The sequence below is a fragment of the Pseudocercospora fijiensis genome (genome assembly GCF_000340215.1).
Source record: "Pseudocercospora fijiensis CIRAD86 unplaced genomic scaffold MYCFIscaffold_3, whole genome shotgun sequence".
NCBI lineage: Eukaryota > Fungi > Ascomycota > Dothideomycetes > Mycosphaerellales > Mycosphaerellaceae > Pseudocercospora > Pseudocercospora fijiensis.
Window position 1 is genome coordinate 1,656,657 of NW_006921534.1, and position 14,044 is coordinate 1,670,700.

General features: G+C 52.1%; 5 protein-coding genes across 5 annotated transcripts; 3 read left to right on the plus strand and 2 right to left on the minus strand.

Moving 5' to 3' along the window:
- Positions 1-132: 132 nt before the first annotated feature.
- MYCFIDRAFT_195182 (uncharacterized protein) lies at positions 133-4,365 on the plus strand (the record flags this gene model as incomplete). Its single annotated transcript, XM_007926436.1, has 8 exons — positions 133-137; positions 298-1,118; positions 1,383-1,452; positions 1,502-1,632; positions 1,723-2,220; positions 2,737-3,355; positions 3,775-3,886; positions 4,039-4,365. 8 exons carry the CDS (start codon positions 133-135, stop codon positions 4,363-4,365), a joined length of 2,583 nt encoding a protein of 860 aa, XP_007924627.1.
- Positions 4,366-5,660: 1,295 nt separating this feature from the next.
- On the minus strand, positions 5,661-7,760 carry MYCFIDRAFT_195183 (uncharacterized protein; the record flags this gene model as incomplete). The annotated part of the gene is made up of 1 exon (XM_007926437.1): positions 5,661-7,760. One exon carries the CDS (start codon positions 7,758-7,760, stop codon positions 5,661-5,663), a length of 2,100 nt encoding a protein of 699 aa, XP_007924628.1.
- Positions 7,761-8,082: 322 nt separating this feature from the next.
- On the plus strand, positions 8,083-10,413 carry MYCFIDRAFT_173068 (uncharacterized protein; the record flags this gene model as incomplete). Its single annotated transcript, XM_007926438.1, has 13 exons — positions 8,083-8,146; positions 8,178-8,196; positions 8,224-8,303; positions 8,360-8,518; positions 8,580-8,697; positions 8,726-8,907; positions 8,940-8,981; positions 9,008-9,206; positions 9,250-9,516; positions 9,555-9,890; positions 9,918-9,962; positions 9,996-10,317; positions 10,342-10,413. The coding sequence occupies 13 exons, from the start codon at positions 8,083-8,085 to the stop codon at positions 10,411-10,413; spliced, it is 1,905 nt and encodes a 634-aa protein (XP_007924629.1).
- A 31-nt stretch (positions 10,414-10,444) lies between these two features.
- MYCFIDRAFT_173069 (uncharacterized protein) lies at positions 10,445-11,226 on the plus strand (the record flags this gene model as incomplete). The annotated part of the gene is made up of 4 exons (XM_007926439.1): positions 10,445-10,814; positions 10,840-11,011; positions 11,040-11,060; positions 11,091-11,226. The coding sequence occupies 4 exons, from the start codon at positions 10,445-10,447 to the stop codon at positions 11,224-11,226; spliced, it is 699 nt and encodes a 232-aa protein (XP_007924630.1).
- A 967-nt stretch (positions 11,227-12,193) lies between these two features.
- MYCFIDRAFT_162856 (uncharacterized protein) lies at positions 12,194-13,923 on the minus strand. Its single transcript, XM_007926440.1, has one exon. The coding sequence runs from the start codon at positions 13,882-13,884 to the stop codon at positions 12,562-12,564; it is 1,323 nt and encodes a 440-aa protein (XP_007924631.1). The 5' UTR covers positions 13,885-13,923; the 3' UTR covers positions 12,194-12,561.
- Positions 13,924-14,044: the final 121 nt, after the last annotated feature.

The window sequence follows — 14,044 nt, forward strand, 5'->3', positions numbered from 1 at the left end:
TTCTCTTTTCCGATTAAAGAGAACCCTAAACATCCCATTTCCCGGTAACGAGGTCTTGCCAGCAGATTCGAGTGTAGGATGCTACAAGCCGATCCAGCGACTGCCTTTGCAAGGCCATCAAAACAGCTTCCAATGGCGTAAGTCCGTAGTCCTGCTGGAAGGACTCGAGGCTGACTTGCGCAAATCAGTGACCTCTATAGTGCCACTCTGGTGTCGGTTCAAGTTGACCGCAGTTCCTCTGCTCGCCGTTCTGACACGAAGAAGACCATGTCATCTCCCATGACTGAAGAGTTCAAGATCCCGCGAGGAAAGTGGCACCACGCCTGAGAGTCTCGAGTCCTATGCTAATGGCATTCTAAGACTGATCTGCGCGTATTCCAAGTACTTCGACAGTCTCTTCCGCAAGCAATTTGCCGAGAGCAAGAGTCTCCACTCCCAGCTATCAGACGTGGAGCCATGGGTGTTCCGCTGCTTCCTGGGCTGGCTGTACACCGGTGCCATCTACTACGACTTCGACGCCGCGGCCCCACCGCCACCTCGGCGACATAATGAGCCAACTACGAATGAGACCGAGGACGATGAGGATGGCGATGAAGATCTTGGTGGAAATCCGGTCACTTGGCCTTTCCGAGACCTCTTCGAGCTCTACGTGTTTGGCGACTACGACGCCATAGAATTTCGCATGTCTGTCATGGACTTGATCCAGGCAAAAGCATTGCAAACAGCGCCGACGCAGGACAATTTCCCCAGCATCAGGGATATCAAGTGCATCACTAGCCATGTCCCGTCAACTTCAGAGTTACTGCGGTTCCTCGCAGACGCCTGGCAGACCATGGCGATGTCATCAAGTTCTCCTTCTAATGAGGTGAATGATGATGATGAAGTGGTCTTTGAGATGCAAGAGGACATGGAACGCTTTCCAAAACCCTTTCTTGTGCTGTGTGCGAAGGCTGCTGTACGCAATGCACTGGCACTAGCGTGCGTCAGCTGCGGAGTTGAGAGCGATGTTGTGCGGTCTACAGCCGAAGAGGGAGCACCGAAATGCAATACGAAGGGTCACAGCTTCGAAGATCGCTTGGACTGGGACGATAAGGATCGCTGCGTCTATCATGAGCATGGTAATGACGAGCGGGAGAAGGCGCAGTGCCAGGAGCGATGGGCGAAGATCGCTTGGAGGCTTGAGGTGGATTGAAGACATACTCTGTGAGCTATCTTGCCTGCGAGCCTTGCGCTAGCTGTTCTCTGCGTGAGTGGCGCTAGCGTGCCTGACTTTGTTGCGAACATGTGAGCGCAAAAGCCGTTGTCAAACGCGGAAGTCAACCTCCCACATCACACGTCCGCCACGGCGCACTCGGCGCATCACATCACACAACTCTTGCAAGATCCAAGTTCCAACCAAATACCTTTCAGCGTCATCATGGCGACGCGCGCGCACGGCAGGTTATCCGTCAAGTAAGCTCTGACCTACTCAACTTCGGTCGCCGATACTGACAAGCTTCAGGAATCTCTACGTCCCCGAAACTGTTCACATCATTGTCGGACCCAAGAAGCGAACATTTGTTGTTCCGCGCGGCCTCATATGCGACAGATCCGACTACTTCAACAAGGCCTTCCAGCAACACTTCGAAGAGGGTCAGCAAGGAGCTATCACTCTGGTCGATGTTGAAGAATGGGTCTTCGAATGTTTTGTGGGATGGCTGTATACTGAGCGCATTTTCTGAGAGCCTCTCGATGAGTCTGTCGACCCCGAGGGACCTACACCGCGGACCAAGCCGGATAAATGCGAAGATCAGGACTTCGACGAAAACGATCGTCAAGATCCTGTGACATGGTCCTACTCCGACCTCATTGAGCTATTCATCTTCGCAGACCAATACGACACTCGGCTTTTTCGCAATGTGGTCATCAAGCATTTCCAGATCAAGATGCTGCAGTCCGAGCCCAAGGAATACAGCTTCTTCTCTATGCGCGAAGCCCAAGTCATCTTCGGGTGTTCACCAGACTCTTCAACGCTTTACCAATTTGCGCTCGACATGCTTGTATTCCGCGATGTTCCAGGTCCTTTGACGCCCAAGTCGGTATCTAACTATGCAAAGCTACCTGCGGCAGCCTTGGCTGCCATGACGATCAAGGCAATCCAGCTTAGACAGAGAAAGGATTGCATTGATTGTCACGAGCGCAGGTCCTGCGTTAAGAACAACCATCCAGATGTGGCACATTGTGAGCCTGATTTCTCTTTCGATATTTGTATCTGTCATGAACACGAAACGGAGCAGGAGAAGCAGTCATGTCGGCAGGAGTGGAAATGGCTGGATGAGGAGCACGGAATGGGCTTGATCTTCCCGGATTAGACGTGATTCCCTAGAGCAGGGGCACATCAGAGGCATTAAGATAGCAGTGATCACTGCAATCCTATGCCACCATGATACCTTCTACACTGCGTTCAATGCATAGTGGTATCCGGCTGAGAGGAAATCATTGCAAATTTTTCTCCGGCCTAATCAGCTTCTAGCGGTTGGCACATTCCTACTCCACTGCCCTCGACTGCACTGAGCCATACCGACCGTTTGTATCGTGTCGGAAGACGGCCTTGGCCGCAGCCGTACAGGCATGTTGATCCTTTCCGAGACCCTGGCCCTGGCCCTGGCCGCCAGGCCGCGCAGAAGGGAGATCAGCCTCCCGCTTACATTTGTTAACTGTTCCTGAACATCACTCATTGACATCTTCTCATTACAGTATTATTTTCTATAGCCATGGATTACGAATATCATGGAGCGTTACGAGACATCTCTAATGAGCATATGCCAATGCCGTCCACCTCCAGACCGGACATGGAGCAATGGATATACTTGGATATGGATCTCACGATCCCCGACGCAATGACAATCGACCCAAAGGATTTGGCGATATCGAATGAAAACGACATAGCCACTCAAGGCTCATTTGCTGACGGTGCAATGCCCCTCGATGATCAAGCGATCCCTCCAAGCGGTCAGCTTCACGACCCATCGCCCGAGCAGCCTGCAACATCATCATCCCTCGAGACCAAGGCGACAGCTTCTGTGGATCAACTACAGGCTCAGATCAATCAGCTTCGAGAAATGGTAGCCCAACTGGCAGAGGAGAAGCAAAGCCGCCAGCCTGTTCAGTCTCGGAAGCAGAGCCTAGACTCAGCGAGAGCAGACTCCATTTTTGGTAAAGGAGGTCTCCAGAGCACGAGTCACACGACACCAAATGCTAGCGATACCACTGAAATACATGAGCCTTCTCGCAATGTCGACGTCGAAACACATGCCGAAGACTCTCAGATATACTCGAGAAGAGGATCTGACAGCTCTGTTCCGAGCAAGCGCGGGTGAGTGTATCGAAAACTGCAAGGCGCGAATCAGTCCATTTAATCCACACTCATAAGGAAAATGCCACTGTATTTAAGAGACTCGCTAACCGCGTGCTTCCGCTTCTAGTCAACGCATTCCAGGAGGATATCCTTGTGCAAAATGCGAGCTTGCGTTCGACATACCCAGCCAGCTGAAGCATCATGAACGGAAGCATATGGCGAAGGAATCCAGGCCGTGGCCTTGCTCTCAGTGCGGCGAGAAGTTTTTGTTTCCCAAAGACCTGGCAAGGCATAAGGAACGGATTCACGGCATCACCAATACTGTATCTCAAAGCAATGCCTCTTCAGCCTCCATCAATCTAGACGACGATGACACCCGGAGTTCTGTTAGTATCTCAAATCAGGACATGGATGAAACAAGGCTGACATTGTCACAGTCTACGGAAGAACATTATTACTCTAAACAGAACTGGCAGTCTCGAGTCTCTACAGTCCGCCGACACGAAAGTCTGTGGCAGCAACGAGACTCTAGGAGCGGCATTACCAAACGTAAACATTCGTCTACCATGCTCGCGAGCAATCATCACCTAGGAAATGACGTTTTGAATGCCACGATACCTGAAACTGAAGCTATCAACACCACATCAACATCACACGTCGACGCAATCCGAGGGCTTCAGATACAGATTGATCTCCAACAGCAGACCATCGACAAGCTCGAAGTGAAACTGGCCAGGGCCGAACAACAAGCAGAAGCATGGCTCGAAGAGCGCAACGCATTCGCCAAAGTTCTTCAACGCACAGGAGGATCAGTAGCTCCACGGCCCGGATTATTCTTTGAGCAGAAGAACAAGCGATTACCATCACTAGCAGAGCGAGCAAAAGGCTGGTTGGGCGCGATAGACAAGATGCTCTCGACCAACTCCACCGGCAGACGTTCTGCTGAGGATGCACAAACCGGGAAAGCTCTGGAGCATATTTCATCAGCTTTGGATCGACTTGATCTTAGAGATGGTCATATTTATTAAGATTTCAGAAATGAACCCCCCCCCCCCCCCCAATGACCATTTCTCAGGCCGATTAGTTTTCATATGCAGCACACACTGCCATGCTTCAATGCTGTCAGAAAGTCTCCACACCCCGAAAGCGATACCACATATAAACCAGCCCAGGAGTAAAATAACATCACCACCACCCACAACCGCCATCCCCATCTCTCGGACTCCCATTCCTCACATACCCAAAATTTTTCTCCTCCGCCTCCCAAACATCCCGTCCTCCGCACCGCATTCTCCTAAGAAACCTTCAAAATCCGTAACCCACCCCAAGAAATTGAAACTCCTAATCAACCCACGGCGTAGTTATCCCCCAGCGCCAAAGAATCTTGTGCACCACTCTCAAAACGTTGAAAAGGCCTTCGTTAGTCGCAAATCGAATTCGTCCGAACCATGCATGTAACATGTTCCATTCCACGTCATCTTCATTATCACACATCCCACACCTAAAGTCTTAGGCGGAGAAACTCGTGGTGTTAGTTGGGTACTAGCTATAACAAATTCCAACTGCGCCGCATTACCAAGGTGGTAGGTAGGATAAGGATCTACCAGATCAGAAATTCTCCGTCTTCTTGACCTTGCGGAGGAGACGATTCCGACATACGACACAGAAAGTATACATAAAACCGCTCAAGATCAATAAGAAACATGTCCAACACATTCCCATTCTGCACCTACTCTGCCCTACCCTACCCTATTCACTTCAGCTAAATACCCTTCTCGCCTTAGCCTTAGCTAGCAAGCTACTAGATTAGAAAAAACCCCCCCATAATATCTATTAAAGATAATGATGAAAAATTGCCAGCCAGCAAGTATGCAGTACCTTAGTGTCATGGGTATCAATCAGATGTGCTCCAAGAGTGAGTGAGTCTTTGCCTGTAAAATTTAAGCAGCCTCGCCTCGCCTCGCCTCGCCAAAACCAAGCAAAACCCCAAGACTTCAAAAAAAAGAACACCTTCCTTCCTTCCCGAAAGATTCCCAAGCGGATGATGATGCTGAAAGTGACCCCCCAAAAAAATTAATCCGCGGTCCATGCCGCATGAACGCTGCAGTGTGTAAATCAGATCCCCCAGAGCGCCGTCGCTAATCAATTTATGCAGTAATCCAGCTGCCAGTATTTCCCGCTCCAGGATATCAAAGTAGTAGTTGGCAGATATGTACAGGTTGTGGAAGGAAATGGGGGGAGGCCTTGGTTCAGATGGCCTGTGTAGAGAGGTATGCTCCATATGTAGCCGGAGCTGGCTGTTGAGTTTTGCTCAGGCAACGCATTATGCGGGTTGCCTTCGCTGTTGTGAAGTCTCGGGTGCATCGTCGCCCGTCTGCTCTGCTTCGCCGTCCTTCTTCGATTGCTGACTTGGTCCGGACGACGATTCTGGCGCCGACATTTGGCTGGGCACGTCTGTCACGGTGACGCTCACGGGTAGCCATTTGCGGCCAGGGGCGTAGATGGCCGTCGCTACGGGCACCGTCGGGCTTCCTTGTGCAGACGTGACCATTGTGCCCTCACTTCCGCTTTCAGATGCAGAGTCATCATCAGATTTCAGAGGATTGTTGGCAAGGTAGACCAGCTCCGACCAGACTTGCCAGTGAAGTGCGATGATGTGGGTGAAGCGGCGGATGATATCTTCGTCTGCATCCGCTGGTGTGACAGGCGCGGATGGCACAGGCTCCATGACCGCACCAAAACCCATCGAGGTGCGATTTGTGGAAGTGACTTGCGGCACAAGCATGTCTTGAAGGTCAAGCGCCGACATCCGCACATGTTCGGCTACGCGCGCTTGAACTTTGGGGACCAAGTTTCGTGTCAGGACAGCAGCATGTCTGGTGAATGATTCAGAATCGGGTTGGAGGTATTCGGCAAGCTTCTGCTCCACGACGTTGAGGAGTTCGACATCGAATAGTGGGTTCTGCCCGCGCGCCACAAGTGACACGCGAACAATTTCAACAGCGATGTTGTCGAAGCGGTCGGCAAAACGTCCTTGCACACCGACGATGGCCGAGATGGAGCTTTGAAGCATATCGCACGCCTTTGCGAAGTCTACTGCGCTCATCCCAGGAGGTGTTATCTCCTTCAGTACGTCGCGGCACACGTACTGATACACGCGGCTGTGCAGTTCCACTCTCAGTGCGCGCAGGCGATCAGTATCCAGGTAGAAGGTCTGCGGACACATGTGCGCCAAATCGTTGTTGAGCATGTCCCGGATGAGACCGAAGGTGAGAGCATCGAGGTGGGAATCTTGATCAGGCAGGCACTCTTGCAGCCAATCTCGAGATTCAGGCATGTTGATCTTACCAATCGCTATTCGGTGCATGTTGTATCGCCGTTGAAAGTTGATCGTGTCATCGATCAAAAGAGGTCGCATGTGTCTTATCTGATGGTTCGCGACGTCCAGCTTCATGGCCTCGAGGATGTTCATGAGCTGCCTCAACCCCGACACAAGCTTCTCGTGCTTGCCTTCTGTGGCGCCTCGTCGGATCTCCTTTTGCATGGAATCTACCAGCATATCCCGCATGGGCGCACAGTGATTTTTCAGGACCTTTGCTAGCCAATTTCCGAGGTCGACAAGGTCACACACTCCGTTCTGAATCTGTTGCATGATGTGATCGACTTCTAATCGCTCCAAAACAGCCTTTTGGTCATAGTCTGGAACCAGTGTTTTGAGGATGTCCCGGATCGCATGAAAGATCTTGGGCAATCTCACCATGCAGCCTCTCATGCATCTGTTCCAGTAGTCCTCGTTGTCCGCGCTCGTTGCCCGTCGTGTTGCGACGAAGTTGAGCATGACCAACTCGGCCTCAAGTGCTCGCCAATACTGATCTGCTTGCAACATCTTCTGCCTGCCTTTTGATCCATCCAAGTTCGGTCGGAAGTGTAGTTCGCGGTCAAAGTTGACATCATGCCGTAGCTTGGGGTTGTTTATAATTCGAGGCATGTCGAGCTCAGCTAAGCTTTCGGGTGTGATTGGAGGTCTTTGGTCGGCGTTTTCGAAACACCACGAAGCATGGTGCTGACCACCGGGGTCCATTTCCTCGTGGATGTATGCGCAAATGTCCAGGAAGATCTCGTCGTCGGTCGGGTTTGAAGTATCAGGATTGTCTGATTCAAAGTCCATCGGCGAGGGAGGTATTTGTTCGAACTCAGGTTGTGGAGTTGGTGCTTGACCGGGAGAGTAGGCAATGCCATGTGTCTCAGACGTTTGTTGTTGTGCATCTTGCGCCTCTGTCACCTGCGCCTGCTGCGGTTCCTTTCTTGCCGATGCTACGCTTTTGTCTCCGGTGTAAACCGATTTCCTACGCGCGTGAGTCGGGCTTGAGAGCGGGACCTCTGGTTGCCGGCACTCGTGATTCGACTCTCGTGGATTATGCATGATGGCTGGGGTGGGGCGGGCCCAGCCTGCAGATGGTGCTCTGGTCTTTATGTGCTCTCTTCGATGTTCGGAAGGTTAATTATTAAGGTTGTGCTACGGTGTATGGTGCATCGAGCGGTATATATGCCCCCGGAAAGTGGCTCAGATAGAGAGCAGACAAGGTCGGAGTGCGGACGCTGTGGATTCCACAGTCGATGGCAGAAACCTGATATGGGCGAGTCAGCGCTGTACAGACGAGGCAGCACACAAAGGCCACAAATACAGATACAGCGGCTGCTTGCATTCACGACAGCTGCTGTCCAACCCGACAACCGGCCCGTCGATGTGCTGGCGGACGGCGGGGAGTGTGGATGGTATGGCACGATGGCTTACCTGCAATGCTCGCGGTGCAGTGGTGTCTGCGGGAGGTGGTGCCAGTGGTAGCCGTCGCGCAGGAGTGTGTTTCGGGGGAGCAGTGTGAAAGCGGAGGGGAGGTATGGAGTGATCGTATGACGGGAACGGACTATGGCATTGCGGACGACAAAGGAAACGAAGCAGAGAAGGGTGGCACTACGAGGAGCGAGTGCAACGAAGAGGGTAAGGAGCGAATCAATAATAAGAAATGGAAGCAGAAGCGGCCGTGGAGGGTGGTAAGGATGGGGCAGTGGCTGCTCTGCGGGTGACGGCGTCGGCGTCGCAGGAGGGCCAGGCCAGGCAAGGCAAGGTACAGGCTGGCTGGGTAATAGAACTAATGAGAGAAGAAAGCGTGAAAGAGAGTCGTGGAATAAGTTAATGCGCGGGAGTAGGTTAACGTTAGAATAGCGGGATATTGACGTGCAGCAGCAGCAGCATGCATGCAGTCTATGCGCGGTCAGAAGCAAGGCAGTGTGCAGAGAATGATGATGAATTCCACCTTCCCATGTATTAGAACTAAGTTAGGGGAAAGGGGGCCTGCACGGTGGAACATGGTTCTTGTTGCTCACTAGCACGGCGAATCTGATGAGAGTAGTAGTGAGACCAGACGACGCATCCAGGGGTCCGCTCTCTGAAGCCTCGGAAGCTACCAGTGCAGAGCATCATCTACTGTATTCGATGCTGCATATTGTATGCTGCGTGCACGCTAGAAACATATTCTACATACATGCCGACCAACGACGTCTAGGCATGAGTGAGGCGAATCGTCATCGGCACGCAGCGCAGCGCAGCGCAGCATGATGATGATAATAACAACAATACCAATTAGTGTGCATACATGCAGCAGACTGCAGATGTCGAAGCCACCCGCCGTGCTCTAGCCGAATATCATCAACGCTTGTCCCGCCCACCAGCAGACCATCCCAAGTTCTGTGCTCCTCGCTCTTCTCTTCGCAGTCTTCCCACTGTCCACTGTCCAGTCCAACAGCCTGTGCGTCTTACCGTCTTCAACCATCCACAAGAATCCTGCTGCGGCCCGACCAAGGTATATGCGTGCAGCGATAGTGGTCTGACGGGTGTTGGAGTGCCTTGCCAGAGTCATCGGTCTCTGCTACTGCTGCAAGGACTCTCCCTCGACCGCGCCTCAGACATGGTGCACGGTGGAGGCGGGAGTTGCTCCCGCTTCGAGGTACGGCGGCATACATTACATGTACCTGCAGCGCAATGCGTGCGTGCGTGCGTGCGTGCGTGCGTGCTCCGCCACCATTGCTGCGATGGATGATGTTGTCTTGTCACATCACGCGTCCATGGCACATGTTGCTGGCCGTAGCGGAGGCCAGCGGATATGTTGGCCAAGAATCTGGTGTCGTACTGTATATAGAATTAGCGGGACCATGCCAGCCAAGCAAACAAAGCACTCCCGAACAGCTTTGGCTCGCACGCGCAATATGATAGTTATGTTGGTGATGTCGGCCGTGTTGCCATGTTGCAGACGTCCGTTGGCCACCGATCACCACGGCGACCCAACCATCCAAAACTCTATGTCTGCCTTGCCGGCAACGCCGATCCCAGGCTAGACAGCCTCGCGCGCGTCGCTCAGGCTCTCACTGAGATGATTTGCACTGATTCGACTGCATGTCGTCTTCAAGCATGGCGATACTGCACGCACTCCGATGCTCCACCCGCCGAAAGCCCAATCGGCACAGTCATGCAGATGGAAGATTGCATTCGCCAACCGTGAGTAGGTGGCTGCGATGCTTGCAGGGATGTTCGATTGACTGAGCTGTATGGCACGACGACGAGCACGCAGTGGTCCGTCTCACCACAGTTATTGTAGAACAGCAAACCCGATCCTTCGGGCGGGAAATGCTTCTTCGACCATCTGTCAATGTCGCAAGTGGTTGTCACGAAGCTTAGCGGCATCATCACACTTTGCCTGCTCCCGTTCATCTACAAGATGTTTGAGACAGCGTTTCAATCCGACGCGAAACATCAGAACCATTGCCATCCAATGCCATGCCGTGTCAAGGAAGAAAATCGCATGCCTTTCCCTGATCGCGGCCTTACAGCTGCTAGAAGCATGCGCAGTGTGAACAAGACCAAAGGACATCCAATCGCCTTACATGCCGAGACTTGCTATGAAGCTCTCGATGATCCTCATAAAGTCAGCCTGAACCTCTACCATTAGCCTGTGCTCAAACATTCCTGCAATATGCAGCGCCTCAGCAATCTCGCAGGCCCCCTCACACCCCTCCTCTGATCTCACTGCGAAACGTACTTCACAGGCGTAAATGCGCCAGCACACTCCTACAGCTCAGCCAGCCGGTCTGGAGCGATGCGTTTGCTTGAACTATCATTCCAAGGTAGCTAGCGATGGCCTTTTAGATGGCACCTTGGAAAACGGCGCCCTGACAAGAGATCATGCCATTCCTCATCCTACCGACTCAGAACATACCCGCCCCACCATTAACATGAATAGTATGACCATTAATCCACCTCGCGCCTCCAGGTCCAGCCAAGTAAGCAACAACATCAGCCACTTCCTCCGGCGTCCCCATCCTCGTCTCAGCAGTCGCATCCTCTTCAATCATCCTCCTCAAATCCCCCGGCATCTTCATCATACTATCCGTATACCTCCCACCCGGCGCCACAACATTCATCGTAATCAACTTCTCCTTCGCATAAGCCGCGGCCAAAGTCCTAGTCAAATGCTCCAAAGCTGCTTTCGAAGTACTATCCAGAACGAGTCCCCCGCCGATAAGAGGACCGCTCCCTCCCACTACTCGAGCTGCCGTTGAAGAGATATTGGAAATGCTTCCACCTTTTGCAATCACGGGAAAGATGGATTGCGTCAAGAGGTACGTAGCCTAAACATTCCAGTCATAGAAGTCATGAAAGTCTTTCGGCGTGATCGGATTCTAGAATACGGCATTAGAGCAACGATGAGAAATCCAACAGTGACTGCTCTTCCACGAATCTGACCCGGCCTCGCCAACCTACGAGAAGACCAACACCAAGACGCCGACCAGAGACGTTGGGTCAATCCGTCCTCAGCAGTCGACCACCAGAATGATGCCGCAAACGAGCACTGTTCTCATCAGTCACTCGTCCTCCAGGAGGGACAGATGTCGATCCATTGAGCTGAAAGCATCATCACCGCCGTAAGAAAAACCCGCCGAATGATCGCATCTCCAGACTCGCAGTCCGAGCACCGCATATCTCCTCAGTCCAGCAGTAGGAAGATAGAAAAGTGCACCTTCTTCCTTCACTCCTTCCGCAGCCTCTTAAGTCCCAATTTCCTAAAACACTCCCACTCCCCATCCTCCCTTCGAAATTTCTACCACTCCTCCCAAATCACACGCAAACAACCCATCCCTTCCAGATCCAACCACAATCCCACACCCACCTTCTTCCAAGTTCCACATACACAATACCACCTTCCAAACCCCCCCCCCCCCCCCCCTCACTATATATCAATACTCCATAAACTTCTCATCTCAAGCTCGATATTACAAGCCACAGGAGTATCTATACTCTTCTTCCCGTTTTATACCTTGGAAATTCTTTTCTCAAAACGCGAAAACCACACCCCCCCCCCCCCTTGTTTCAGCGAGGAAATCCAAAATTTTGAGACGGCTCACGGCAGGATGAATGAATGAGGAGGGAGGGGTCGCTTTGGAGGATTGCGTCTATGAAGATGGATTGGAGTTGTGGTTGGGAGTTGGGGATTTGGCCGAGAGGAAAGGGTGGATAATGGATGGATGTGATGATTCTGCTTCTAGAATTCAATGGGGTGTTGGAAGGGATGCTGCCGTTCCCATTCTCTTCCAAAAGCGCTCAGATTACGGTGGGAAGGTCTGAGTCTGCGACAATGAGATATGTAGGAGACAGGTCCTGTATTTAATAGAAAAGAAAGGAAAAAGATGGCCGTGGTTCGTGTACTTAAACAGTAGGAGCTCACTTTCCACCACCTCATCAATGCCAACAGTACAAGTAAGTCAGCACTATACCAATGTAAGAAGAGATGCTCAAGCCCACCTGGGGACTGTATTTTCACCCTAAAATTTCAAGGATCTATACCTACCAGAGAGATATGTACAATTAGATATCAGCACCACCTGGAAATGCAAGTACTGCCTGAACTTCTTCTGCATGCACAGATTCTATACCCTCTCAACGCCTGCCTTTTTGCCATGCCCTGCCATTACGAAAATGTATCATTCTTCTGCCGCTAGTGTCTGCCTCATCAGCGGAGTTCCGCTTTTGCTCGCCCATCGCTTGAAAACGGGCGATGTGATTGAATCTGACGTCTCAAACATTCAACAGCCTCTTCAAACACATCATCAGCTTCCTCTTCATGCTCCTCCAACCAAGATCCTGGCATGCTGCTCCTACCATGGCACCCATACTATGAGTGCGGCAACTTGTCAATAATCCTCTCCTCACTAGGAGTCTCCACAAGTCTTTGCCTGCCTCTGCTACTTTCAGCCTCATCATCAATGGGACTTCGATCTGGACTATCAGTAGGACTCTGTGCTCTCGAGTCGCTCAAGTTTCTCCTCTTGCTGCCTTCCATCCAGCCCTTCACACCACCAATAAGACCCATCGCATATCCTGCCGCGAAATCCAAATTCGAGCCACGACCTTTGCTCGGCGTGCTGCTGCGTGTAGCATCTCTCAGCAGGCGATCGCTCGGGAGAGGGGATGGCGCAGGACTGTCTCTACCACCTGCAGACAAGCCATTCCTAAGTGAGCCAGCTGCAGAAGGTGCAGGACTGCTAGGTCTGCTAGGCTGCCAGAATTGTCGCAACTCCTTGCTGAGCTCCTGTCCCGTCGTTGTCCAATTGTTGCGGACGGTATCCCTCAACTCCGAGACGTGGCGTTTGATGTCCAATTCGTTCTTCTTGAGCCAGGAAATGTTCAATTCTTGTCTGCGCGTGCCTCTCTTCAATTGTCTTGCAACATACTGCTCGTAATCTCTCACAATCTTGGTGATGATGCCTGTCGTCGAGACGCCTTCTGTCCGTTGTGTGACCAAGAACATTCCCTTCTCCTTGATCGGTTTGTACACATCGTCGCCCTCGGCCGCGGCATATGGAAGATCATCGTGCGCAACAAAATCGATCTTATGCTTCTCCAGGAAATCCAGATCAATCACCCAAGGACAATCCTCAATGACCTCGTCAACCCAACGACAGTGTCTGACACTCTCTGCTCTTTCCGCAGCGCTCATCACAGTCAGGCCCTTCCTCTTGTGCGTTTCGGTATCACCTGTCACACCAACAATGAGGTAGGTATCGGGAAAGGCCGTCTTGGCTTGCTGCAGTACTCGCGCATGCCCCAGATGAAACATGTCAAACACACCATCGGCGTACACTCGCACAGGACGATCCTTGGGCGGTGGGTTTGTCTTGTAACCACCAGCAGGATCAACGAGACCAGCTTTGGGCGGGGCTGCCATTCGCATTGTGCCTGCCTCTCCATGCTCGCCCTGGCCATCTGCAGCGCCGTTCGCAGGCATAGATACTCTGTTTCCCGTGGAAATGGTGATCTGGGGCTTTTCTTGTTCTGTCGCTGCATTGGCCTTCTTACTGCCATTGGTCGCAGAACTGCTGGCTCTTGTGCGCTTCGATGGAGGATCCATACTGTTCGCATCTTTGCTTGTTATTGCCTCATCGTCGCCATTGACATCTCTGGAGGCAGACTGCACGGCCGGCGCGGTTTCCGACATGGGGGCGTTTTTCGCGGACGAGGTCGCTCTTTTGCGTTTAGGAGGCATTGTGATGAATGGATGCGTGATGATCCAGAGGCAGGCGCGTGTCGGTGTAATGTGAGCTGGCAGGCGCGTCTTGCTTTCTCAAAATCTATCAAGACGTTGATCAAGAGGAATC

What these genes read in the sequence shown, in the direction of transcription:
- MYCFIDRAFT_162856 (XM_007926440.1), bottom strand. Translation starts at nt 13,884, where the DNA reads ATGTCGGAAACCGCGCCGGCCGTGCAGTCTGCCTCCAGAGATGTCAAT.